Raw genomic sequence first — 27,512 nt, 5'->3', positions numbered from 1 at the left:
GCTTTGGAGACCGAGAGTGTCCCAACTGTGATGCATGTGTGTCTGAAGAGTCTGGGGAAGTAGGGAACCATAATTAAAACCCTACCTGAGCTGTACTCTTGATTCAGAACATGGATCACAAGCTCCCCAAGCAGCACAGCTATACGCCACCCCCCTGCACCACATGCCCCAAACTCTCGGCCTCATGTGGTTAAGGATTTTCCACCTTATTAGATAAATTGCTAGCGATCAAAAGTAGTCCTCCCGGTTCCCATTTCAACCCGTAAATAAAAAGCCTTTGTGGCTATGTGGGCCTGCCAAGACACACTGACCCAGAGACTGAGACCACAGCTGATGCAGCAATTAGACATCAATAACAGAAAGTTACAAATAAGACGTAGAGAAGTACGCGCAACGCAACGTGCTGCACATCGTTGCGAGAAGATATGGATTTTGTTTTCCATCCCATTGCCTCGCACATCTGTTTGTGTTTGTTGCTTTGGCATGTTTCCTCTGTCGCCAGAGCCAAGAGGAGTTAGTTCACCATGCTCATTAATTAACAGATTTAGTCCCCCTGAGTAAATGGCTCAAAGGCACCGCAGTCAAAGCACTAGTCCCACTTGTGAACGAGCCGTCATAATATTCGGCCATTTAAATCTTGCGTGCTAGCAGAGCATTCAAATATAGGGAAACATAAATCTAGGCCCTATGAAAACTGCATATGCATACTAAGGTCCGGTTCACACAGAACGCATTTTTTGCTGTTAAAAACCACAGGTCAGTGGAAAGGAAAAAAGCACAAGGTCTAGTTGAAAAAAAGTTGAACTTCTTTTAACTAGTGCGCCGCGTTTTTAGAATGCCATGTCATGCCCGAGACGCAGCAAAAGACGTGATACAAGAGCACAAAGGTTTAAGACTTCTAGTTTCAGTTTCGTGTTTCATGGACTTTTAGTTTGTTTCTCATTGTTTCCTTTTTTCCTTTTAATGTTTCCTTGGTTGTCACGGTTTCCAAGTTTTGCAACTGGCACATGATCCTTCAGAAATAATTCTAATATGTTGATTTGGTGCTCAGAATTCTTTAATGAATGGAAAGTTCAAATGAACAGATTTAATTGAAATAGAGATCTTTTGTAACATTAAAATGTCTTTACTGTGACTTTATCAAATCAACTTAGATAATTAATGTGGTTAAGATAACATAATATTTTGAGTTTCTATTAATTAAACCAATCTCCTTTGTTGTATTAACTCAATTTAAGACAACCAGGTAACTTACTTTTTAAGTTAAACCAACAATATTTTTTGACAGTGTATACATATATATATATATATATATATATATATATATATATATATATATATTCTGTAGTAGATGTCCTTTTAAAACACTTGCTTTTTACATCCTCATGTCATTCCAAACCTGTATGACTTCTGTGGAACACAAAACAGGACATTTTGAAAAGTCAATTTAAAGGGACTATGTGTAGTTTCTTAGGTATTTTATTATCTAAAATCAATATTTTTATTCATAAATATGTCCTCAATGGTGTACAAATACCTCTGTCAATTATCTGACTTATCCTCGTAAACAAAGAATTTAATATCTTTATATAATTGTGACAGGTAGGTCCAAGGAGGCTTCCATGTCATTCCGCCATCTTGAAAAACTATAATAGCAGAGAGGGTCAAAAAGTACTATGCCAACACGTTTCCACAATGCGTTTTCGTTCAGAGCCAGAGTCACGTAACTGAAAGCAGCAGAAACGGAGGAGCAGAGCAGTGAGAGGCGCTTGTCACTGCCCCGGCAAGTTTAAAAGGCTGCATTGCACTGTTATTTTTAATGGCATACATATGCCGAGCCACAGGATAAGAAATCCTTGTCGCCAAAAAAGTCCAAAATTGAACGTAAAAGGAAACGTGACCGGAGATTACAAGAGTCAATGTCGGGATAGCTTTTTCCAGATGGAAAGAGCTAATGCAGGAGAAAGATTTCAAAAGAGACGCTGAAGTCCTGCTTTCTCCTCGACAGGTAGGCTAAGTCAATATAATGACATGCTTTTTTTTTCATTGCTTGGTTGTGTACTTTATTATATAAACAGTAGAACATTTATAGTTAAAAGTTAAACAGGCTCTTTGATGAATAGCAGCTATTGAATAAAGTGAAGGCACTAAAAACAAGGTTTGTAAGTTTACTTTTTGTAACCTAGAAATTTGATAAGAATATATTTTAATAGAGCATATAATTGTTCTTGAATTGTTTATCATAGCTTTTTGGTACATAACAGCTACCGTAGATGCAACACGCATTTGAAAATGCGAGGCACTGGAGAGCACAATTCGTTTGAATGCAAAATACAATTTCACCGCAAGATGGGAGAAATTCCTACACAATGTCCCTTTAAGGAAAGTCAATGGGGTCCCAAACATTGAACCCCATTGACTTTCACTGTAAGGACAAAAACACCGGGACATTTTTTATTTGCTTTTCTGTTCCTAAGAAGAGAGAGTCATACAGGTATTGTCAAATAAACATGACAATTTTCATTTTGGGTGGCATTTTGCCTCCAAATCACTAGTAAGTCCTAAACATTGCTTACTCTTTCACGCAGTGAATGAGGTGCTAATAGTGCATCTGATGGGTATGTTTGATCCAGTCGGGCCTGTTTATTTTTTCAGGAGTGAAATTAGTATCCAATCAATAATCATGCTTCCTCTGAATTATTCTTTCAATTTTCAGTGGATTTCAGACAAAGAGGAAGCCTTGAACTGTCAATAAGAGCTTCTTGTTTATACCTTCACAGAAACGTTAACGTTTTCGCTGAGCTCTCCAACCGAAGTTGTTTGTGCATAATTGGAATTCTTTCATTGTCTTTGAGTAACCGGGGCGATTCGTATTTGACTGGCCGTTTGACAAGAAAAATGTAACGTTCATGTGATGAATCACAACAAAAACAGCCCCAGAAAAGCTGTTATCCATTCAGAGTCTCACCTCTCCACTGTAAAACACACTTCCAAAAACACAGAGCATGACTGTTGCGCCAGCTGTGCTTTTTATAAGACATGTCTTAATGAATGACTGTCACAACTTGACTGAACCCTGCTATTAAAGATCTAGAGTATCTCCTTCTCTTTGTTTAACCAAAGACGGCCTGACTAATTATTAACCAGCCTGCTGTTTGACAATTCATTATGTATTCTCAGGAGTACGACAGATTAAAAATGAGAGTAAATACTGCACGTCATGTGTGTTTCAACCAAGTAAATTGTGATTAACAGTGATCCTTGTCCTTTCTCTTCCTCCATACAAACAGAAATGGATTGATGCTGCATGCAGTTTTCTTTCCTCTGTGTTGAAAACACCACAAGATATCACCTTCCTTCCTTTGGGACAGCGTTAATGTTTTTGCAAATATCCTGTACTTGTTTGAAAATGAGTGATTGCTCAATAAATCTCTAAAATAAAATAATGGTGCTTTATTTCAAGGTAGCTAATTGGCAATTAGTAAAACAATTGTGGAGCATTGTAGCATCAGCCTAATTGATAGCGTTTATAAAGCTGGCTTACCCAGCAGCATGCTTTCAGAGCTGTGCACAGCAAGCTACATTTCTTCATTAGATTACAGCAAATTGCTAAAACAAGGAAATTAGCTCATTTACCTAAATGGTGTAAATTAATGTATGTTTATGAAGCTTTTACAAAACCAGCAATAACTTGCTTGTCTATTTTTTAATGCACTCCTGTCTCCAGGCACAGTCAAAGAGCAACGGGCTCATTTAAACCAGCACATCACTGGGAAAGTTTTCAACACTATATGACAGGTACAGAACCTTAAAGGTGAGTATATATTCAAAACAACATTTCCCATTTCTTGAAGAAAATGCCAGTGCATATAAGACAACAAAAGAATAGTATTCAGGTTTCGGTCAAGTTAGGTGTAAGTCTTAGGTTCTGTACTTAATGCTTAAATGCGCTTTCTGTGCAATCTTTGACATGTAAAGGGTTGATATAGATCTTAAATCAATGTAGAAATCACAACTGAATAATTCAGATTGCAAACATTATAATGATTAGTATTTTTTTACTACTCTATTTATTGGAGATTTTAACAATTTTTACAATAATTTTCACAATGAAGATGCAAAACTTATGAACAAGTTTTAACAAACATGATTATAGTCATTTTTAATGGCGAACGTTCTTGGAATGTTTTACATTTATATGTATATTTTAAGATTAAACAAAAAAAAAGATACCGTAGTAAAAAAAGGAATTTAAAATTTGAATGGAGTCTACAATAAGTGGTTTGCATTAATTGTTGAAAACAAGAGAAATGTTCTCTGTGATCTCTTGCGAGCACTCAAATAAATGAGGATTGACAACACAGCAAGAATGCAGCAAAAATTTAATTAATAATAAATTCAAGGTATTTATAAATAAAATCCAAATCGGATCACTGGAAAACCTGGGATTTTATATTTAAATTTAATTTATATTATAAAACTTGGATATTTTTAATTTAACGCAAAATCACACAGGAGAACGTGATCAGCAGGTTTTACACAAACTGGTGAACTTCATGCAACTAGTGCTGATGCAAAATCACAGCAAAAAAGGGGCAAAACAAATAACAAAAAAAATCCTAAATTAGTGTGGGGGGGGGGGGGGGTATTGACAGTTTTTACAAACATAACTTTGTTTTATTTATATATATATATATATATATATATATATATATATATATATATATATATATATATATATATCTCATCACACATAGACTAAATTTAAATCCTAAATTTGCCCTGTTCAGATGCTACAGCTTTAAGGGTCTGGTTTCCTTCTGCCAGCTCCTACCCAAACCCTAATTATTAATCCAGGAACACAATAGTATGGAAGAAGACAGACAAGATAGGAAAGAGTAAGAAGAAGGTGTGAGCTGCCATTCTGACACTCTCCGGCATGTGCAGCATATTTGTAAACATCGTTAATCACAGATTAGCAGATGGGGGTGTTAATTGCACCTGTGGAAATAACATGACCCAAAGGATGCTTCTATTTACCGCTTTCAGATGGCATTTCTGCACGGGGAGGGCGAGAAGGATAAACAGGAAGGCTTTGCTCGTGACACAAGCAGCCTTTATTTGAACGATTCTCCAAAATGTTGTCACCCAGTCTCACAGTCAAACCCCCCTTCCCATCTCACACCTCACGTGTTAGTCTAAAGTGAGACCCAGCATCACTGTGCCATTCTAACTCCTCTCAGGCTGAGATGGAAGTGTGCTGCTCCCCCGACCACCTGCTACCTTCCGCAGTGAAAACCAGTCACTGTCCGCACTGAGCCAATTATGTTAATCCAAATATAACTTAAAAACACAATGAAACTTATTGACATGTTCCTTATTAAAAAAGAAAATGTGAGTGGATAATGCAAAAAGGTTTTTTTTAATAGCCAACAGGATATACATACTTCAGTCATCTTAGATGCAATTGTAATTGCAAATGGTAACAGGGAAGGGACATTCATAGAGAGCATCTGATTGGACAGAGTCAGTGTAGTTAGTCATCACTAATTATGATCTGTATTCCTGAAAATTGTAATGATGAACATATCTGCTAAAAGATAATTTGGCTAACATTTATGAGTATTGATTAGCATTACACAACCACAAATCTAATGGACATGGACTAAAAGCCACAAAACTCCTTTGATTTCATTTGGGGGTTTTAAGGGCGAACATACAAAATAAAATTAAAACTGCATTGTATCATTTTGCACCAAAAGCAGTAATTAATATTTACAGTATTTTTTTTTTACATTTTTTAATACAATATAAACAAGAAAAAATATTAATATACTATAGTGGTCTCCAACTTGTATTATTTATTTATTTATTTTAAAGACACATTAGCTTTAGCAAATCAATCATGTGACCGTTCCAGGTATGCATGTGATATCCTTACAAGGTCAACAAGGGCCGTATGGTTTTATTCTGCCATCATGCAGTGAAATTAATCCTGTGAACTAATTCTCAAGCAGCTGGACACTACACAATCTCTCACACACACACACAGCTGCTTCCCACACTCACATGCCCCAGCATGCCCCACGCCCAGCCTTAGCAGCAGCAGCAGCAGTCTCGATCAATCAGGCTCCTCCCATGCAGTGATTGCTAATTGATGCACTAATCCAGTCGTTAAGTACTGTGCCAAAGAGCTTGGGAGTGCGTCCAAAGTAAACACCTGCCGTCACTCATCAATGTGTTTTGCTTCTACAAAACGAATCGAAAGGGACGGTGTAGTTACAGACTTACCGTGCCTGAGACCAAACACACAGAGGAGAGGTGGCCAAGATATGAGATACGATCGGTGACATGAGCACAGAATGGATTTTATAAATATGGCACAAGTGTTTTTTTACAGTCTATGGGTATAACTGACCAGACTCTTCCACCTGGATAGTATGCAATAAGTCAGAGAATGAAATGTAAAAATATCAGCATGATGAGGTCAAAAAAAGTGTCAAAACGTGACTATCCCATTGTGAGGTGAAGGATCTATTAGCAACGGGGGTTCTGTCGAAGATGCATGGATATGGGTAAGGGTCTATAACAAGTCTTCTTTTTGGTTATCCCATCACACTGAATGGTTGTAGCCCCAGACGCCCACTTTCATTCAGTGGAAAAGCAAACTCTAATATGACATGAAATTACTTCTGCAATTCTCAGTGTAATCTAACCTACTTTATTCTAATGATTGTCATCTTGACAGAGGTCTCTGTAGACTCTTAAGGTTGTGTGTTGCCCTGAGTTAAAGGTTGCCAAATGTGACACGCTACTGCCCCCCAGTGAACCAAAAAGGTACAACATCCCATCAATATATAGGTACAATATCCTGTCTGACAAGGTAAATAGCCTTTAAATGAATGAAAGAAATTGTTCTTGAACAGATTTTTCATTTTTTTACTTTTTTACTTCATTTGATTTGGATTTTTTTTTTTTTTAATTAATCAGTGGATGCAATGTTCCCAATTGGGTCAAAATAACTGATCATAAAAAAAGCAATAACACATTCATGCATGTTTATGAAAACGGCACAATGAAAGAGTCAAGAAAATATAGATGTTCTTAAACAGAAACAGAGAGAGAGAGAGAGATTGATAGAACATGAATACAAAATCCATTGAGTGAATAAAAATCAGAACTCTAATTCAGCTCTTAATATTTTCAAAAAAAGAATAAGCATTACATATAGGGGCATTAAATGTTACTTTGGTTACTGTTCCCCAAGCTATGCATATATTGTTGCTTTATTTGAAGTAAGGATGCACAATACATTGGTACATTAGTTGTTGGCCCATTTTTGGTTACACTTTATTTTAGGGTGACGTAGTTACATTAAGCTAACTCAAATAAGTACTGAGTAATATTAACTAACTACATGTACTTACTATAGAGTCACAGCTAGGTTTAGGGTTAGTTAATTTACTGTTATTACTATAGTAAGTAGTACATGTAGTAAAGTGTAACTACGTCACCTTAAAATAAAGTGTTAGCCAATTTGTACATTTTTTTAAATCATAATTTAATTCGAATTCATTTTATGCTAATTTCTTCTATTTTTAGATTTAGATCAATTTTGCTATCATCTAACACTTTAAGTCAATCTTATAATAATAATGTTAGATATCTTTACAAATCTCAAAACGAATATCCGTTTTTCATTCTGTACATTATAATGTTGTGATGCCTAAATCAGTTTAGGTTTTAGTTTGGGGGGGTTATTTAAGACAATTTCCATCAATTTATAGGTCCATAAGAAAAAAATTATCAGGTTATGGTATCAAGCAGAAATTAAATATCATTGAACCCTTAATTTAAATATGTTGTATTCATTTATTTTAAAGCAACAACATATTTTAAAACAATATATACTAAATGCAAAAACCAGCCACCTCAGCTACGTGTGCACCTGTGAATTAAATGAACCTCAGCAGCTGATACTCATAACGCTGTTGGGTTTTTGTGGGTGGAGTTCTATTGTTCCACAAACCTGCGTGAGCTCACTTACGACAGGCCACACAGCCTCTCGCTCACTTCCCAAAGCTTCCTGGCCAGGGCATCGTCCCGTCCATCAGCGCTAACATTCTGCAGAGCGCAGGAAGAGAAGTAGCGTCCACTCAGAGGCTCGAGTCCCTCCTGCAAAGCACAGTATAGCGTGGTCTGCGCACCTCCCTCAGGGTCCAGGAAAAACAGCTTGGACATGATCGGGTAAACCAGCTTCTGCACCGAACTCATATTCCGACCAATCTCAGTAGCTATAACACCTATTAAGAAGAGACAATGAAGAAAATATGGAGGAATAATAGCCTAATACTTGTGACATAACGGCACACAAAAAAACGAAGGACCAATAACCTGGATGCAGGCAATAGCAGGTGACACTCGTCCCTTCCAAGCGGTTTGCGAGCTCACGGGTAAAGAGCACATTGCAGAGTTTGCTGTGGCAGTAGGCTCTGAATGCGTACCAGGAAGAGTGACCTGTGACCAGGTCCTTGTGGGTGTTGAGGAGGTTGAAGTCCACAGAACCCAGCCGATGCAGCAGGGCCGACACGTTGACAACGCGGCTGTGCTCCGCCTGCTTCAGACGATCCAACAGCAACAGCGTCAGCAAAAAGTGGCCCAGGTGGTTGACGCCGAACGCCATGCCAAAGCCATCATCAGTTCTGCCTGATGCGATAACACCTAGAGAGAAAACCTCACACACTGAAATCATGTTCTTTCATATGTCCATACACCAGATTGTCTCTTCACTTAGCTACCTGCATTGTTAATGAGCAAGTCGAGCCTGGGCTCACTCTTCAGAAAAGTCTCAGCAAAATCACGCACTGACTTTAAACTGGCCAGGTCCAGTTGCATGAACAGTACCTCAGAGTTCCCACTCTCCTGGACGATACACATAGATATTTCTTTTAGACTCATCTCAGTGTAATAAGAACTGGGAGGAATTGAGGTTAATGGAAGGGTTCACCTTTCTTATGTCATAAACTGCAGCTTCAGCTTTCTGTTTGTTTCGGCAGGCGAGGATAACTCGGGCCCCTCTCTTGGCCAGATCCAAGGCTGTGGGTTTTCCAATGCCTGTATTGCTTCCTGCATGCATACAGATTACCCTGAGACAACGTTAAATGTTCTCTGATGTACAGCAAGCTACAGTAGATATAAATATGCAAATATATCATGCATCGTATTAAAGCGTTTAAATGTTACCAACCTGTTACAATCGCTGTTTTCCCCTTTAACGTGACGCTGCTCTTAAATCTAGCTCCTTTAAACACGCTGTAATAAAGCAGTATATATACAGCCAGCACACCGGCCAGAACTGACAACAGAATAGACATTATGTCCTTTAAGGGTGTCAATTGAGGAATGTTACAAATTTTCAAAGTTTAGGAGAGTACATATGTTTTGCTCCGTTGCTCACTCCAGAATGTTATCGTGTTTTTTTCCCCAAGATTTTGTAGCGGACAGTTTCCGGGTTTAACTTCTGATAAGCGCTGGATGGCGCCATTTCTCTACGTCATCTAAAGAAAAAAAGTCGCACTTTCTGAAGAGAATCACCCCAAGACCAAAAGAAGAGCATGACAATTTATACTTAAAAAATAAGCCTGTTTTAGAACCACAGCATTTCCACTGTGAAATGATAAGATGTTTTAATGTTATATATTATAATATTCTTAACAAAAATTAAATATTTCATTTTATTTATTCTTTATTATTAATGTTATGCCATTACCCATTACATTATCACATACTACCCCTAAAACACGTTTCCTCAGACCATACCTCAACACTTGTGAAATGTGAATGCTATAACACAGGCTCTGATGTGTTGCAGATTTTTTTTTTTTTTTAAACAAACCGAAATTTTTCGATACTTTTCCAATTTTAACTAATTTGAAGCAACTTGCTGCTGCGTGTATGTTTGATACGCAAAATATAGTTGTTTTGTCAAACATTTAAGATTTTTTTGTGATCATGATGATTCAGTAGAAGCCATGTTGAATCCAACATGTAGTTTAAATTAATTCCTTACTTTTATTTATTCGTTTTCAGCTTTGCACCCTATTTTGTCCTTCTACTCACAAGCCACTGGAAATCAACTCTTTTTAACAATAGGATGTTTTGGTGCTAATGATGGTTAAAATTGTGGCCATTTTACAAAGTTAGTTTCAAACTACACTGCATCAAACACACTCTCACAATGGTTGTTTTTCATGTGTGTACCCTTTATTAATCTCTTTTGCACAGACTGCATCATGACAGTGATGAGAAGCAAAGCTTAAATCACACCACTGTGCCGCTCACAGAATCAGTCTGCATAAATTCTTCCTCTGACTCTTTTCTTTCCAATCGATGGCATGCAGGAAGAAGAAACATTGTAAACATTTGCCGAATGCACCAGACGTTCAGCCTGTGCTGGGCTTGCTGGTATCGGAATGAAGGGGTGGAAGTGAGGAAGAGGAGGAGGAGGCAGGGAAGGGTGCTGGGCGAGTTGCCCTCACTGCTGAACCCGGCGGAGGGACTGCACCTGGAAGGTCTGAGCGTGGGAGCCCCATTCCCTGTAGTGTTTGTACTCGCCGCCATGATGGTCACACTCCATGATGTACTGGTAACCACGGTAGCCCGGGTACTGGTAACAAACCCAACTGCATGCAGTGAGGAAACACATACCAAATGCAAATTGAGATCTCTAGTTTGAAATTCCAAGTATCCCAAATATTGCAAGGTTACAGCCAATGTGCCCTCTAATTGTTTTTTTCTTGCTGAGCAAAACCTCTTTCTATAGGACGAACGATTCGGCCACCTGAGAAAAAACATCCCTTATACCAGACCTGTACAGTGTACACTCAAAAGTGCTTACATCATGCTGTAACTTTAAAGTCTGCATGACACGGAAGTTGCGAAAGGCTATTTTTCCCTATCATAACATAACTGTGGTTTGCTATTGGTGGATCTCATGTGAGTGACAGGTTGTCCCGCCCTCGCGCCAGTAAACATGTCATCAGAGAAGAGAGGAGATGTCGATGCAAGAGGGAAGGGAAGTTATTTTGATTAAAGATTATGAGGGAACGTGAATTTATTAAAAAATAATGATTTTTGCTTGGATAAATCATTTATAATAAATACTGCAATATTCCATAAAATATAATAATTTTTCAATTTCACTGTGACTTTAAACTGTTATTCGTATTTTATTTGACCCCTGATGTAACCAAGTAAAAAATAAACCATATTTCTGAAAACAAGCCGTTCATTTAGAAAATATGAAGCACATTTTAATGTTATCTGAGAATTTCTTTTTACAGTCCTGTTAACTGTGACATTCTTTGAACTATTTTTATAATATAATTAAATGTAATATAATTAAATATAATATCATATAATATAAGCTTTCAAATAACTTTTTTTGACTCTTCCTTCAGAGTGGCATTTAGTTTTTTCATCAGAGGTGCGTGGCCATGCATGTGTGCAGCTTAAAGGGAACATTGCTTACAGCACCAGATGCTAATGCCATATAGAGAGAGAAAGAGAAAAGTATGGTACTCACGCCCCACTTTGCACCTGCATTGATCCGATCTCATTGGAGGGCCAGCCCATGGCCTTGAGAGAGGGGTAGTCGTCAGTTATCTCCCACTGGTGTCCGATAAAGTTCTCCCGCTCAAAGACGGTAATCTTTGACTCCTTGTGGTTCTGCGTAGATCATATCAGCGGAAGAGATTGTGTTTTATTTGGAGAGATGGTTAAACCATTTCGCCACTGATTAGTTGATATGGTTTAAGACTCACAGCAGAGCAGATTGGCCGGAAGGACATTAGCCTCTCGATGTGGTAGGCATTGCTGCCGCTCCAAGACTCCCAGCGAGGGTAGTCGCCTCTCTCCAAGATGAACTGCTGCCCACAGAAGCTGGAGTGTTCGTAGCCCACCCAGCTGTTCAAATATACACATGCTGCATAAATAATATGTGTAGTGTATGTGTCCTGGTAAACCCTCCGTTACGGGGACAAAATGTCCCCACCAAGATGCAATATCCAAAATCCTTGTCGTAATGGGGACATATTTTTGGAGGTTCCATGAGGAAAACAGTTTATAAACAGTTTTATAAATGTTTTTTGAAAATGTTAATATGCAGAAAGTTTTGTATGATGGGTAGGTTTAGAGGTAAGGTTAGTGTAAGGGGATAGAATATACAGTTTGTACAGTACAAAAATCATTATGTCTATAGAAAATCCCCATGAAACATGAAAACCCAACATTTTTTTAATACTTTTGAATGGTAGTGTAAAAATGATAGATTATATTAATATTACTTTATATTTTACACACAAATAATATTACATATTTTTCAAATACATAAAATATTGACACAATATTATTAATATTATTTAAAATATATATTTTTTAAAGTGCAAATACTTTTCTCTTAGAGGTTAAACTGTAGTACTTCATGATACAACAACAATTGAAGTCTGGTATGGTCTCATTTAGATCGTATGTGTCTGTGAATGCATGACTTACACGCCACACTCCACTTTCAGAGAGCGGACCGTGTCCATGCTACATTCCATTATGTTTTGACAGGCTGAGGTGAACTCCACGCGCTTGCCTTGGAAGTTCTCTTGGTCATAGACTGTGAGCTACACATATTCACAAAGACAAAAGAGATGTGATTCAGATAATTCTATATCATTATTTTGTAATTTTACTGGCATTATTTCATAGACATTAAGTGTTTACTTGCCTTCCATGGCCCCATTGGCATGGGATTAGTCAGAGCCATCCTTGAAGATATCTCAATGCTGATAGACCTGAACAATACAGATATGTGTTAAAAAAACAAACATGCATGGGTTCTATATATTTTATGTTCACTCTACAAGTAGCCTAGGAATAAATAATAAAAAAAAACGAAAGATATGGCAGCCAACAAGTTAGACCTTGCTGCTGTTTTAGAAGGTATCATCCGAACATAACAGGATAAAACCACAGCTTACTGAAATATACTGATTTATAGCCAAAACATCGAGGTATGTACAAATTTAAAAACGGCATAGATTACAGTATATCAGCCACTCCTAAAATATCAGATTTATCCTTAATATCAAGATTGTCTAGAAGGTTTTATGTTATGAAAAGCTTATAATGACTTTTTTTTTTCATTGTAATTACATTTTAAAAATATGTTAATTTAGTCACTAATTTTATTTATATATTTATATAAATTTTCTGAAATGCCCATATTGACCAAAAAAAAGCATGTATATTTTGACAAAGACACCCACATATGCTTGCTATGTTTGTTTTGGTTTTTCAATTGTGCATATGTGCGCCCCTCTAATAGAGTTCTGCAGATCAGAAAAGCACACTAAAAGATGACCGCAGAGGCTGAAAGGACAAACATGAAGGGCTTACCTGACCTACCAAATAAATAGCTGCAAGCACTCAGGAGTTCCACACAACGGTCTCCAGACCTCCGACTATGGGCTCTATTTATATGTAGCATGACAGAAAGGGAAGATTGGCCGCTGGGCAGGCAGGAGTCAGCACTTTGCCTCAGGCCTCATTGTTTTGGACTGAGCCTTTGGCTTTACCCAGCTCACAATGCCATCTGCCGTAGCCAGGGAGGCATCGTGCCTTCTGGCATCTGCCACCGCAGTGGATGCCAGGCAAATGATTCCATGCATGCTTTTACATATGACCGGAGTGTACGGCAAAGCACACATGCTTGCAGAAACACAAGCAAGCTGTTTCGACTTGAGATCATTCCAGCAAAGACAACACAAAGATTCACTGAGGTATGCATTCAAGGTTTCTTTCAAGCCAAAAATGCTTGGTACAAACTTTAAACTTATCCTTATCCTTAAATATTAAAAACAATGGTTTTTAACAATTACCTATCATTAAAAGTCAATTTTTAAGCTGTATTGAGACCCTTCTGCGCTCCTCTCAGTGCGGTGGCAGCTACAGAATGTTTCAACAACTCACTTCCACCTGCCTTTACATACTCGCCCACATACAGACGCTCTCCCTCACATGCATACACACGCAACAGGCCCTTACAAGCACATCCATTCAACATCCATGTCCTGCCCACTCCTTTGACTTTATGCAAAGCAGGCTGCATGGCTGGGGCCCAGTCTATCTAGGAGGTGCGTGACTAAGACAAATGAAGTATGTGAATTATGGCATTCAAGTAAATAAGAAGATTGATTCATAATTTTGCAGATTTTTGGGTGAGTTTCAGTATAGCTCTACAAAGAGAAGTATTTTTGATTTGTTGATGGTTATATGTGAATGATTGTGAGAATAATTAAATGCAGCTCTATTTATGTTTTGTTTAATATTCAATAGTAAGGAAATGTAGAGTACCTAAATGCACATTTGTTGGAACTTTCACTTCAAACTTATACGCTCCAAAATCCTTGACAACATAAATATATAACCGTAACCACACAGAAAACTGCTGAAGCTTCACACAACGGCAACAAGTCCTCTTTCTCTCAATGGAGAGGTCTGTGGCCAGTCTACTGAGGTCAGCACATTGCTAGCCATGCTATAGAGTGTGTGTGTGTGTGTGTGTGTGTGTGTGTGTGTGTGTGTGTGTGTGTGTGTGTGTGTGTGTGTGTGTGTGTGTGTGTGTGTGTGTGTGTGTGTGTGTGTGTGTGTGTGTGTGTGTGTGTGTGTGTGTGTGTGTGTGTGTGTGTGTGTAAGAGTGTGAAAGAGTGTGAAAGAGTGTGAAGAGATAGGAGCTGTGGAGTGCCACGCTTTTTGCTGATGGAGGTAGACATCAGACAACCAGCCGTAGCCTGGAACAAAGCAATGAGCAGAGTCAGCAGGGTCACATAGATAAGCCTCCACTCCAAACCCCTCCAAACGGCCATCACTTTTATCCAATAGCCTGGTCTCATTTTGCTTTAGAAGTACTGCTGCCATATATATATATATGTATATAGAACCCACCCAAAGCCTGAAGCCCTTGTACATCTTTTCCTCTGCCAGCGCTCCTTTTACATTCCATTCCTCTGACTGCAAAAGTTTAGGTGAGATCTGATTGGTCATTTCAATCATTTCAGAGTGACCACCCTTTAAATAAGTTTGTTATGATTGAGATAGATAGATAGATAGATAGATAGATAGATAGATAGATAGATAGATAGATAGATAGATAGATAGATAGATAGATAGATAGATAGATAGATAGATAGATAGATAGATAGATAGATAGATAGATAGATAGATAGAACTGCCGAGCTTGTTGCTTTTTAAAAAAGACCATTTGAAAATGTCACATGACTGATTTTCAAAAGTTGCTAATGATTTCTCTACAAATGTGTTCTGATAAATGGCAAAGAAGAATTGAGTGTAACATTCCAGAATTAGTCTTGATTCAGTCTTTCATTTAAGCTCAACTTCTCTCTGTTCTGTCGTTTGCAGCTTCAGCCATGTCGCACACTGCTGTACAAGGAAGTATGGGGAGTCGCTATGCCACGGGAAAGAGCTCTCACAGAGTATGTCAAACCTTTCCCATCATGCTCTTATCAGATTCTCACTTGCCATTACACGTGTTTTGTACAAGAAGCACTCGCTGAATTATTTGCCTTTACTGTGTGATCTCTCTGATCAGATATATCTGTTTGAGTACGAGAATTTCCAAGGGAACATAATGGAGCTGAGTGGAGAGTGCCGTAACGTTTGTGACAAGGGGCTAAACCGTGTGGGCTCCATCAGAGTGGAGTGTGGGCCGTAAGTACTCATCTCACAAATCATATGCATAATATGATTTGTCGCATATGGGTCAGTAATTATAATTGAGCAAGGATGCATTACAAGTCACTTTCAAGTTTCTACAAAAATATTAAGCAGCACAATTTTTTTTCAACATTAATAATAATAGGAAATGTTTCTAGAGCTCCAAAATCAGCATATTTGAATGATTTCTGAGGATCAAATGACACTTAAGGCTGAAAAATAGTTATTTAAAAATTTAAATAATATTTCACAATATTACTATTTTTACTGTATTTTTGATCAAATAAAAGCAGCCTTGGTGAGCATAAGAGGCTTCTTTCAAAAATGTTCTTTCATCTTTTATCCCTATTTTCCATGATGCGAATCTTCCAAATTATTTAAAAATGTACAATTTATTTCCGTAATCCTTTTCAAATGTTTCATATCTGTTGACTCTTGACAATAGCATAAAACGGAATTTTTTTTACTTTTTTTTTGGATTTTAAAATATTTCTTACATAATGTACATGTAAAAAGTCCATTTACAGTGTGTTTGCCCTCCACTGTCTTGCAGATGGGTAGGTTTTGAGCAACAGGATATGACTGGTGAGATGTTCATGCTGGAGAGGGGTGAATACCCTCGATGGGACACTTGGTCTAACAGCTATCGATGTGATCGCCTCATGTCTGTCCGGCCCGTCAAGATGGTGGGTAAACGTTATAGCAGTCCATTTCCCATTTTATCACAAAACATAACCAATTAATAATAGGAGGACCATAGAAACTGTCTCAACTGTTTCTTTCTCCATGTAGGACCCCCAGGACCATAAGATCTGTGTGTATGAGCGCATGAACTTTGAGGGTCGTAAGATGGAGGTGTCTGATGAGGACATCCCAAGTTTGTGGTGTTATGGCTTCCAGGACAGAGTCGCCAGCATTCAAGTAAATGGTGGAACGTAAGTGATTTACCATTTCTTATATTTACCATTACAAAAGATGAAGATTATCTATAGGCATCTGATGTTGTCTCATGAATTACCATTATGCTATGCTCGTTCCTACTGTAGGTGGGTTGGATACCAGTACCCTGGCTACCGTGGATATCAGTACCTGTTTGAATTTGGATCCTATAAACACTGGAACGAATGGGGTGCCAATCACCCCCAGATCCAGTCTGTGCGCAGAGTGAGGGACATGCAGACACATCACAGAGGCTGCTTCGAGATGGCATAAGGAATGACGCGTGGCATGGACAGGTGGATACAACAAGGCCCCGCAGGGAAAACTCTGTGGAACGTAAAAAAAAAATCCTTTATAATTAAAAGAGCTGCTTGAAATAGACTATTTATAGACTATAGACCACTATTAAGTATGGCAAATGCATTCTACATCTAACCCCTTAAAAAAGTTTTGTTTGATAGTTTTGCATCAATATTTCTTTGCTTTACCTAAACTCTCTATCTCTTTGCCTTTATTGCTTTATATAAGAATATCTACCATATGAACATCCACAGTAAAGCTAATCTGAATCAATTTCTCATTTAGCTGCTAAACCCTGGCAGGAATATTCACTGAACCAGAGGGAGGTGCAATTCAGCACTCCAGCACTCACCTTCTCCTGCTTCATCACACCACATCTTCTAAAATCTAGATGCTCAGCTGCTATTGTGACGGACGGAGTCCTCAACGTGGCAAACCGGATGGGAGAAGAGAACAGAATATGCCTCTTCTCTTTCCAGGATAGATTTCAGACCCCCTTTATTTACAAAAAAGAGGAGATCCTATAGTACACTAGGTCTTTATCACTATATCTCAGGGATGCTGGCATCTAAAAACAAATTTCCTAGAAAATTAATAAACAAAAATAAAAGATTTTAAAGCACAATAATTGTACAATGTCCTTAATTTAATATTTTTATTTTTTATTTATGTAATTCACAATGCATAATAATACATTAGGGAAAACGATACACACATTAGGTATTCTATATTCTACTGGTAGCACATCTTTTGCAGAGTTTTTGCCATGGTTCAGATAGCACCTATTCACTTCCAATTATGTGTATAATTTTTCCTAATTTATTATGTATATATAGGCCCTATACACACACACACACTGTTTGTGTGTGTGTGTGTGTGTGTGTGTGTGTGTGTGTGTGTGTGTGTGTGTGTGTGTGTGTGTGTGTGTGTGTGTGTGTGTGTGTGTGTGTGTGTGTGTGTGTGTGTGTGTGTGTGTGTATAGGCCCATAATATATAGTTATAGGCTATACTTATTGCTAAAAAGTGCAATGCTTATGATAAATGCTTAATCATTTTCCGTTTTCCTCCAAGAAAAGAGGAATAAATGCAAGTTTTGTCCATGCGGTGCGTAATAACAAGTCTGATCAAAATGAGACAGCAGACATTTACTTTTAAAAAGAAGCGGCTTGAGTGAGTGAACCGTCTGCCCACTTCCTTCCGCACTTAGTTAACTGCTCATCCCTCTCGGGGTTTGCTCGATTACATGAACTGGTTGCTCTAATACCTTCAGCTGCAGACAAACATGCAGATTACAGAGCGAGAGTCCCTCGCCTTAGGAAATGAGTAGCTAAAATACGGCAACACAACATCCTTAGAAGACAGACTGGCTGGGGGAGGTGAATGCGCTATTCCTGTATCAGTAAAGAGTCTGCGTTAAATAACCAGGACGCATAATACAGCAGAGGTGAGGTAAACCAACGGCCCTTGCCAGAAAGGTTGGTGCAAAGACCACAACTCGTGCACGAACAACAGCAGCATCTTATCGCATTTAGACATGAAAGTGAAGCAAGGCTGCGAGGCGGGTGTCCTAAATACGACTGAAGAGGACTTGTTAAAAAACACAGAAATAACGCCGGATGATGTACTCGGGCTGCAGAAGATCACAGACAGTAAGTTCAGTAACGTTAATATCAATACCACTCTCAAACAGGAAGCTTCCGAGAACAATCGCACGGTTGCCGAGCTGCTCTGCTAGCTCACACTGTTGCACATATTTTACCAGTGCGAAATGGCACGTTTAGTCATGCAGTTCTTTTTCCCTTTTTTTTCTTCCTTTTTTTCCAGTCTCGCGCCGTGACATTCTAGTACGAAACTTAATTTAGAATAGAGCGTCATCGTTTAAAATGTGACGTCGATGTAACGTTTTCATTTAGCGAGTAGGCTACGTCTTTGCACGGTCCTCTTTTTTTGGTTGAACGAACCCAGTGATAGGCTACCAATCTGTCATAGCCTGTCTATACAAGGTTCAATCGGCTCTTCCTTGGTAAATAAACACTATGGATTTCAATGTACTGCTTAGCCTACAATGACGACGTAGTAAGTTTACTGATGAACGGGTTGAGCATCGAGAAATATATGATTTTTTTTTTTAAACTGAAACTGAGTAACGTTAAGTTTCATTTTAACGTAATAAACGAAATATGTAATCATAGTTGTTTGTTTAGCATGTAGGCTATGGCTATAGTTAACTTAAGGCCAGTTTTAAAGGTTTGCATTTGTCACCTCTAAAAAGTCTGTGAAAAGTCATTAAATATATAGGCTATAGGAAGGATCTTTCTGGAATCTGAATAAAATATTTTAGGATTAGAGGATGATTTTGATACATTATTCACTCACTGGGTCACTGCTAATAAATGTTTACATTTCCTTGTAAGATTAGGCAAGTTATATACTTGCTGAACCTCCTTAATCATACAGCAAGAGAAGGTTTACTTAAAAAAGGCTTTGGCTTTTATACTTTAATTACTGTATAGGCTTATGTGTGTAACATTGTGCATCACACAGATAAATGCATGTATTTCTACTGATACAACAGTTTTACGGAGCTGGCACCGCCAAAACTGACTGATAGACTTTTGCATTACTGCTACACTTCTCACAGTCCATAAAGAATATTTCACTTGGACATAATAGCTACACTGTCTCATGTTTGCCACCATTTCTTGTTGTGAGTCATTAGCTCTGAAATGCGAGTGGAATGTGGTTAAAAAATCAACAATGTATTCTGATCCTCTGAGCTGTGAATTAAAAAATTTCTTTGAATAAATATATTTACAATTGCACAGAAGAAATGCCTGAGAGAAGTGCTGATATCACTTTCAGATGCCACTCTTCTTCTAAATGGAAGAAAATCTGGCGTCTGGCTAATCACTTGGATTAGTGCTTTAAAAATAGAAGCTGCTCTTGTTTAAGGATACAGGCTGCTATTCTGAGGAAGGTGGACAGCATGCTTTCTTCGGATTCATTATTATTTACAAATTGCATTTTTGTCCTCTTTATCTCATGTTACTGTTATAAACAAGAACACAGAGTATGTTAATGGATGAAGTCATACATAGTATAAATATAAGTTATGTTAATAAGTGTTTCAATTTCATTAGGGAAGTGGATTGGCTTTTTAGCAAATGGTTACATGACATCCTCCTATAATCTTTTGATTAACTGCTCAATTTGGCGCTTTACTTAGAGTGTTTGGAATGAATTATTGTGTTTAGATACGCACATTATGCCTCATAAATCTAAATGAACCTGTGTGGTCTTGTAAATGGATGCTGTTTCTTTCATAATCTGTGTTTGTTATACAGAGCAGTTCCTTTTGTTTACCTTACAATAACAGGTGGTGGTTATTCTGGATTGGTATCAAAAGATATGTTGCTAGGTGACAGCATTAGAAGCAATGAAGTGCGGCACCATGGTGGTTTGGAAAGCTACATTGACACTTCCCTGCCACACAGCTCTGATAAGATTTTTTAAAGAATTGCACATTTGACATTTTGTCAGATATTCACACAAATAGGCTATCGCTTAATATGAACGATCGATCTGGCTACATTAGGTTTCACAAGAAAAGTCCATCTTAAAGGATCAGAGAGAAATAACTCCTTAATTGCACATTTTCACTTTTTTTACAGTTCACAAATAGGAAAGCAGATGCACACCAGGTGCTATATAACTTTATATAAAAAGCTAATAATAATTGATTGCACTTATGATTCCTCTAACAAGACATTAGGGTTATGAAAACTAGATAACAGCATATTATATTATATTTTACTATTAAAATGTTACAATCTCAATAAATTAAATAATTATATAATAATTATAATATAATAATTGATTACACTTATGATGCCTAAATTAAAATTGAAATTACTGAGATTTACACTTCTAAAAATATACTAGGCTATGCAATGTCATTAGTTCATTTGTATTTTCCCTTCACCTCTCAATTTTCTTGACTATTTTTATTTTTGCAATCACACTCACACACAGTAGTGTTACCTCACGTAGATTGGTCCCACTGTGTGGCAATTCATGAGGTGAAGTAAACAGATTAAAACAAAACAAAAACATTTCCATGAACAAGTTCACTGAGAGCTATAAAAGTGTTGATCTATCAAGCATGTTTTGTGATATTGGCAAGTGCATTAAAACGCAGGAAAGTATGCAAGGTAACCGTTTCTTGTCTGTTCAAGTTTCAGTTTTCTACTCTGAATTGGCTCTTGTGCTCAGAGAAGGTGTCAATATCCGCGGGACATGTTTGAAAACGTAAATCTTCGGAACACTAATGATGATCTTTTTGATTGAATTTGAAAGATTTCTGTTTCTCCATTCACAGCTACGCAACTACCACTTTGACACTTCAAAAATTCATAAAGAGATCGTAAAACTAATCCTAATGAATTGAGTGGTTGAGTCCAAATTTTCTGAAGAGACATGATCGCTTTATATGATTAACAGATTGAATTTAGGGCTATTATTCACATATAAACAACATATAATGAACTTACACATCAGCTGTGGTTCACTCTCATGTGTTACGCAGCACATTTGAGCTTCCTCAAGAACCAATGAAGTTCATTCTCGCACGTCAAACAGGTTCGGTTGAGCTTCTGCTTATGTTCGCTGATCAATGTTTAAATGTGAATTTTATGGGATACTGTTATGGTTCAGCGTCTCCCAGGAAGGAAGTAATACACTCATCTCAATGTCATCCTAGCAGAGAGGGACCTCTCAAAATTTAGAGTTGTCCTAAATCCCCTTAGTATCTACCAATCTGCTCCATGTGATGGGGAACAATGTAAGCTTCTTAGGTATAATCCATCCCAGGTAGAAGAGGGCTGACACAGCTCCTCCTCGCACCTCATATGCCTCCTTTCGGCATGAGGAAAAAGAAAATGTTAAATGGCATGGTAAGAGTGGTTGGCCCGAACTTTTTACCAATTCCAGGACACAAATAAATTCCCATATAGTGAACACCAAAAAATATTTGGACAGTTAAAGGTGCATTGTGTAATATTTAGGAGGATCTGTTGACAGAAATCACATACATAACTATGTTTTCAGTGGTGTAGACCTTACTTAATTAACCGTTATGTTTGAATTACTTTAGAATGAGCCATTTCTAGCTACATACACCACGGGTTCCCTTACATTGAAATGCGCCGACATGTTTATACAGTAGCCCTAAATGGACAAACGCGTTTCATAACTATGTTGTTCTTCATGCAAAGAAGCTAGCTAAAGTCAGCGAATAAAACACTGACACAGTGATGAACAAATAACAATAATATTCTGCAATACCATATCGTTTTACTGAATAATCAAGTAAACCTAATTTGTCTTTGTAAAGAAACATCATTGCTTAACTGGCTACTCTCTGCTGTCTCAGACGATGGGCCACCGTAACTTCTGCTGGTTGCAATTCGCAACCTCACCACTAGATGCCTCTAAAAATTACACACTGCACCTTTTAAGTCACACTTACAAATTACAAATGCCATTGCATTATATTTTCAAACTGGGGCCCAAGGACACCAAAGGGGATGGTGCCTGTTAAAATTAAACGCATTGATTCACACACACATATATATATATATATATATATATATATATATATATATATATATATATATACATACATACATACTAAAGCAAATTATTACAATATTACATGGAAAATAATATTATAAAACATGACAAAATATCATACCATCTGTCATTCATCTTACACAAAATGAGCAAACACACTGTTATGGCAATCTTAAGTTAAAAACCAATAGAAAATGTTGAAAAAGAAAGCCCAATGTGTTTAATAATGTTTGTCTGATGGTATACTTCCCATTGTTCTGACAGTATTTCTAAACAGTATCAGTCTCTGCAGGCAGGTAATGAATCGAGTATGTGTATGGTCATCATCAGTGTCATTTCCATACAACATCAGAGAGAACAGAAATAGCTCTTTTTGTCCCTGCAGTCTATCAACCAAGGTTACGTCTCTCAGCGTTGCTCAGCCCTGAGGCATATCTTTGATAGCTCACTAGATGCATGTGACCTATGTCACGCACACATACCCAGTGTTAAAATGTGGTTAGCTTTATATTTTGAAATGTTGTGTGAGTGACAAGTCTGGACAGAATCACATCCATGTTAATGTTCCATTCCTATTTCATTATCTTACAAATGTTGATGTAATGAGAGTCATAAATGAGGCACATCTTGAACCGCTGCGGTTGGGTTTTGTTTCCATAGATTACCTTTGCGGCCCTGAGCAGAACATACACAAGATTGACTTCACCAGGTTTAAAATCCGAGACATGGAGACTGGCACAGTTCTTTTTGAGATCACCAAACCCCCTACAACAGGTAAGACAAGGACCAGACCTCTCAAATTCACTTCCTCACTCCACAGGCTGCACATTTAAATGCAGAGCGTTGTCTTGATTTTTTTTTTCCGCCATAAAGCCCTGATTTCCATTTAGATGCAGTTCGCTGCACAAGAGCCCTTCAAAGGCTCATTTGATAATGCCGACCCCTTTCTAATTCACAGAGAGTGGGGAGGACAGAACAGACTTTGACCAGAACGCCGGACGCTTTGTGCGTTACCAGTTCACCCCCGCCTTCCTCCGACTACGCCAGGTTGGCGCCACGTAAGTGCAATCAGTGACAGGATTACACTTGATCTTAAATAGCCAGCTAAAATTAGCCTGAAATCACACTTGAGTCTGTTGACTTAATCTTTAAAGGAGTCATATCACAATGAATAAAAGTTTGAGATAAATTGGTTAATTGTACTATGAAAACATGCCGTTTCAACAACTTAAAACTTCCTTCCAAGTGAAAAAAGTCCATGTTAGACAGATGAATACTTGAACAAATGACCCGAAAGTCACAGGGAAGAAAGTAGGATAGTTCCCTTTGTACCTCAGAGTTTTAGAAAAATTGGCAAGTGAAATTCTTAGCCACTCCTCCGTATATATACGGTTATATATGATGGCAGCATGTATCCGCTCTTCAGATTGGTTACAGACAGCGATCACTCTTCTAATCACCGATAAAAGAGCATTGAAAAGAGATCTCTCTTGCTGGATAGTTTACGGTCTCACTCTCTAGCAGACATCTTCAGGGCTGCGGGCTGGGCGATACCTTCACGAGATTCGATAATCTCCGGGTGGAGCCGGTTTCTTCCCGCGTGTTGGGTAGTACAAACTGGTAAAGTGTGGAAAGATCACATGGGTATTTCCACATATGCCTCCCTATGGGTAGGATGTGGCCTCCGCAGCATCCCTCTCCACCTGGACTTGGCACGTTCCCCCAGCATTAACCACTGGTCGTGGCTGTAAAAAAAAAAAAAAAAAAAGGAAAATGAGCCGAAAGCACTCTTTTCCATTAAGAACATAGAGAAACAGCAGTTAATGACCGTCTCCGTGCTAAGTTCGGTCCATTCCATCCCAACAGGCATGAAGGACTATTCGGCTTTCATATATAGTAATTCCTGTGATGGCAAAGCTGAATTTTCAGCATTACAGTTTTCCACTCGCTAATTTCATTAGCTGTTTTTCTAAAACTCAGAGTTGATTGGGGCTACCAGCTGGGACCCCTAATGTCAATCGACATAACGTCTCTGTTCCCTCTAGCAGGGAACGAGGGTTACAACAGTCAAAGACTATACCACTAGTCCTAAGCATCAGAATAATTAAAGATAAGACAAAAAGGAAGATTTGTCAGATAAATAATTGACAGTTCTGCTCATAAGTTTGCATACCCCTTACAGAATATGCATTAAAGGCCGTTGGGTGTAAACTTCTTAAATTGGACGATCAAAGTAAATTGTACTTATTTTGTCTTCGGGGAAACATGTAAATCATGTAGCAAGGGCTACATTTTGATTGAAATAATTTTTTCTTTTGATTAAATTTTATGAATTAAACAGCTTGAAAGTATACTGAAAAAAGGGAACAAACCTTTTAAAGCAGAACTAAGTAACTTTTTTACCTTAACCGAACAGCTTTGGAGTCATTGTAATGTTTATATTACTGATTTCGTGTTGAATGGTGGTCGTCTCGCACCCCCCTGGTGCCTGTGAGCCGCAAAACCACCCTTGCAACTTTGGGCCGGCGGGCCGCCTCAGTGTTAGGAAGTATCGTGTGATATCAGGTCTCGCGAGGTAACGAATTGCTTTACGGTACTGCACGTGTACACGCCCCAATCCAGGATACGGCTAGCTATAAGAACAACTATCGTCCCATGGCAAAGCTGGCATATAAGAAGCAGAAAGCTAGAAAAGCATTGTCGGAGGAACAGAGAAAGAGGAAATGGCAGACTGACTGAGCGAGGAGTCAGACACGAGTAAACATCGGACCTTGCGTTTTCAAAATTGCGAACAAAAACGAAGAAAGCGCGGTCGGAAGAGTCTAGAAAAAGGTAACGAGAATCTGACAGCACGAGGAACCGGACAAGAGTCCCACTCGCTCAGTCTTTCACTGTTAAAGTTGATTCCTGCGATTATCATGAGAACAGTTGTCAATATCTCACATAATTATCAGGACATAAATAAGCCTACATGTTGTAAATAGTGTAAATGAGCGCAATTTGCAAACTATTATGATAAATTGCAATAATCATGTCTAACAACATCATAACGGACATTGTTACGAAATCAGGGCTCTCAAGTGTCACGCATTTAACGCGACAACCAATGACAAAAATGTATCTGTCGGCTGGATGTCACTCTTGCCTGTTTTCAAAACTTGAGAGCCCTGCGAAATAATGTGACGTACATGATACACTTTATTGGTGTCATCTGTCATTTAGGCTCAGGTAAGCCTAACGCGGTAGGCTACTTTATTATTATGAAGTGCAGAGGCCGTGAGTGGAGATACGCTCTGCGTGAGTGGTGTTTACGATAGTAACGTTAAATACAAGTACTCTGCAGCGACTCTAGGGATCGCTGTTTGACAAAAACAGAAATCCTGCATAGTGCCGCTTTAAACATGAAAGTATTATGCAATCATTTTAGATATTTAATCTTATATGGAACCTTTTTGGCATAAAGTGTTCTTTAAAATTAAGCCTAGAACCCTACTGTATATAGAACCCCATTGAATCTTTTTCTTGTGTACGCTATGCGTTTTATCTCCATCCAGAACATGGTAGGAATTTCATTGTTACATACTACATAACCTTAAATGTGTCCTTTCCTGCCTCCACAGGGTTGAGTTCACTGTAGGCGATGTTCCAATCAACAACTTTCGTATGATTGAGCGGCACTATTTCCGTGGGCAACTGCTGAAGAGCTTTGACTTTGAGTTTGGCTTCTGCATCCCGAGCAGTAAGAATACCTGCGAACACATCTATGAATTCCCACCTCTCTCTGAAGACATAAGTAAGTCATGAACTTTTTTATGAATTCAGAATGTGACTTAATAACTATTGATTGGTTTGTGATCTTGTGGCAGGACATAATACAAGTGACATTGTGTTTCTTGCATCCCTCTACAGTGCGTGAAATGATCCTTCACCCATATGAGACACAATCCGACAGCTTTTACTTTGTGGACAACAAGCTAGTAATGCACAATAAGGCAGATTATTCCTATAACGGTGGACCGTAGGTAGTTATTGTCACCATTTGCCGAAATCTGCATCCAGTTGCAGTGGACTGGCATAGGAACATCTACTGAAAGTGACATCTAGGCATCTAATCTTGTATGTAATGGTGCATTGGTTAAAAAAAATCTCAGGATTTGTATGTGTGCGTATTTGTGCGTGTGTGAGACAGAGAGAGAATGTTACTCTAAGAATGGGCCTGTACTACTTTTTTCTCCTTCAAATCTTTTAAAGTGTGTGATGATTGTGTATCTCATTGAGTACATGAGTGTGCCTGTGCACATGTGCATTAATTGCATGCTCTGTTTTTTATGTATTTTTCAAAGCCCAAAGCCAAATGGTTTGTGACTAAATGTTCATACAGTGAGTGACATCACTCAAGGCTTCTAATGCATAAAAAAGAGGCTCATGTAGAGTGAGGTGCAGTGTGTTTGAACCTTTAAAGGAAGGAATATTTTCAGGAGCTGTGCAAGGAAATGTGTTTTTTGCCCTGACATTGCACCCACTGCCTTTTAGATTCTCTGAAAGGCCCTGATTTTCCTCAACTTTTCTCATTTTCCTTTTTGAATATTTATAATTTGGTCAATGATGATGTAAATCTGTGTTATTTATATTAATATGCTCTTATTTATATTGATATACATTGTCAAACATATTTTTAATAGCATCTTTTGTCAGAAATAGTTATATAATATAGTATAGTTATACCATTATGTGTAATTGTTTCATGGAATTTAACAAAAAAAGAGAAAAATAAAAATTCCAGTGCTTGAAATCATGTTTGATTCAATTTATTGCTTTTATTCATATGAATCCTGCATAGTGTTGTAATAGATAAAACA

At 38.0% G+C, this 27,512-nt stretch overlaps 4 protein-coding genes across 9 annotated transcripts; 2 read left to right on the top strand and 2 right to left on the bottom strand.

Moving 5' to 3' along the window:
* Nucleotides 1–6,927: 6,927 nt before the first annotated feature.
* Nucleotides 6,928–9,555, bottom strand: dhrs13a.3 (dehydrogenase/reductase (SDR family) member 13a, duplicate 3). Of its 2 annotated transcripts, none has more exons than XM_077208277.1 (5): nt 9,248–9,555; nt 9,008–9,126; nt 8,799–8,922; nt 8,395–8,721; nt 6,928–8,303 (listed from the first exon to the last, which is right to left on the bottom strand). In XM_077208277.1, the coding sequence occupies exons 1-5, from the start codon at nt 9,372–9,374 to the stop codon at nt 8,044–8,046; spliced, it is 957 nt and encodes a 318-aa protein (XP_077064392.1). In that variant the 5' UTR covers nt 9,375–9,555; the 3' UTR covers nt 6,928–8,043. The 2 variants fall into 2 exon arrangements, with proteins under 2 accessions (XP_077064392.1, XP_077064393.1); XM_077208278.1 differs by having other exon boundaries at nt 9,008–9,146; nt 9,248–9,381.
* A 689-nt stretch (nt 9,556–10,244) lies between these two features.
* On the bottom strand, nt 10,245–18,947 carry cryba1a (crystallin, beta A1a). Of its 3 annotated transcripts, XM_077208276.1 has the most exons (8): nt 18,172–18,947; nt 17,375–17,518; nt 16,873–17,049; nt 12,776–12,842; nt 12,553–12,671; nt 11,823–11,964; nt 11,585–11,727; nt 10,245–10,682 (listed from the first exon to the last, which is right to left on the bottom strand). In XM_077208276.1, exons 4-8 carry the CDS (start codon nt 12,812–12,814, stop codon nt 10,535–10,537), a joined length of 591 nt encoding a protein of 196 aa, XP_077064391.1. In that variant the 5' UTR covers nt 12,815–12,842; nt 16,873–17,049; nt 17,375–17,518; nt 18,172–18,947; the 3' UTR covers nt 10,245–10,534. The 3 variants fall into 3 exon arrangements, with proteins under 3 accessions (XP_077064391.1, XP_077064390.1, XP_077064388.1); XM_077208275.1 differs by lacking the exons at nt 16,873–17,049; nt 17,375–17,518; nt 18,172–18,947 and adding an exon at nt 13,447–14,059; XM_077208273.1 differs by lacking the exons at nt 16,873–17,049; nt 17,375–17,518; nt 18,172–18,947 and adding an exon at nt 13,456–14,057.
* crybb1l3 (crystallin, beta B1, like 3) lies at nt 13,385–16,995 on the top strand. Of its 2 annotated transcripts, none has more exons than XM_077208270.1 (6): nt 13,385–13,829; nt 15,469–15,542; nt 15,659–15,777; nt 16,337–16,469; nt 16,576–16,718; nt 16,830–16,995. In XM_077208270.1, the coding sequence occupies exons 2-6, from the start codon at nt 15,477–15,479 to the stop codon at nt 16,993–16,995; spliced, it is 627 nt and encodes a 208-aa protein (XP_077064385.1). In that variant the 5' UTR covers nt 13,385–13,829; nt 15,469–15,476. The 2 variants fall into 2 exon arrangements, with proteins under 2 accessions (XP_077064385.1, XP_077064384.1); XM_077208269.1 differs by lacking the exon at nt 13,385–13,829 and adding an exon at nt 14,995–15,074.
* On the top strand, nt 18,380–27,445 carry unc119a1 (unc-119 lipid binding chaperone a1). Of its 2 annotated transcripts, none has more exons than XM_077208272.1 (5): nt 18,380–18,497; nt 23,314–23,427; nt 23,612–23,711; nt 26,274–26,446; nt 26,563–27,445. In XM_077208272.1, the coding sequence occupies exons 2-5, from the start codon at nt 23,379–23,381 to the stop codon at nt 26,673–26,675; spliced, it is 435 nt and encodes a 144-aa protein (XP_077064387.1). In that variant the 5' UTR covers nt 18,380–18,497; nt 23,314–23,378; the 3' UTR covers nt 26,676–27,445. The 2 variants fall into 2 exon arrangements, with proteins under 2 accessions (XP_077064387.1, XP_077064386.1); XM_077208271.1 differs by lacking the exon at nt 18,380–18,497 and adding an exon at nt 18,540–18,671.
* Nucleotides 27,446–27,512: the final 67 nt, after the last annotated feature.

The sequence above is a fragment of the Siphateles boraxobius genome, unplaced genomic scaffold, assembly GCF_051911475.1.
Source record: "Siphateles boraxobius isolate OS27281-9 unplaced genomic scaffold, OSU_SipBor_1 6, whole genome shotgun sequence".
NCBI lineage: Eukaryota > Metazoa > Chordata > Actinopteri > Cypriniformes > Leuciscidae > Siphateles > Siphateles boraxobius.
Note: the sequence above shows the minus strand (reverse complement) of the source record. Positions and strands in the feature narration are given on the sequence as shown.

Coding starts and splice junctions, on each gene's coding strand:
- dhrs13a.3 (XM_077208277.1), bottom strand. CDS start 9,374: ATGTCTATTCTGTTGTCAGTTCTGGCCGGTGTGCTGGCTGTATATATA. Junction 8,923..9,007: donor CAGTTTATGACATAAGAAAG/GTGAACCCTTCC, acceptor TGTATCGTCCAG/GAGAGTGGGAACTCTGAGGT. Junction 8,304..8,394: donor CTGCTATTGCCTGCATCCAG/GTTATTGGTCCT, acceptor TCTTCTTAATAG/GTGTTATAGCTACTGAGATT.
- cryba1a (XM_077208276.1), bottom strand. CDS start 12,814: ATGGCTCTGACTAATCCCATGCCAATGGGGCCATGGAAG. Junction 12,672..12,775: donor TGCCAATGGGGCCATGGAAG/GCAAGTAAACAC, acceptor GAATATGTGTAG/CTCACAGTCTATGACCAAGA. Junction 11,965..12,552: donor CTGAAAGTGGAGTGTGGCGT/GTAAGTCATGCA, acceptor ATATTTGAACAG/CTGGGTGGGCTACGAACACT.
- crybb1l3 (XM_077208270.1), top strand. CDS start 15,477: ATGTCGCACACTGCTGTACAAGGAAGTATGGGGAGTCGCTATGCCACG. Junction 15,543..15,658: donor CGGGAAAGAGCTCTCACAGA/GTATGTCAAACC, acceptor CTCTCTGATCAG/ATATATCTGTTTGAGTACGA. Junction 16,470..16,575: donor CTGTCCGGCCCGTCAAGATG/GTGGGTAAACGT, acceptor TTCTCCATGTAG/GACCCCCAGGACCATAAGAT.
- unc119a1 (XM_077208271.1), top strand. CDS start 18,557: ATGAAAGTGAAGCAAGGCTGCGAGGCGGGTGTCCTAAATACGACTGAA. Junction 23,428..23,611: donor CACCAAACCCCCTACAACAG/GTAAGACAAGGA, acceptor TCTAATTCACAG/AGAGTGGGGAGGACAGAACA. Junction 26,447..26,562: donor ACCTCTCTCTGAAGACATAA/GTAAGTCATGAA, acceptor ATCCCTCTACAG/TGCGTGAAATGATCCTTCAC.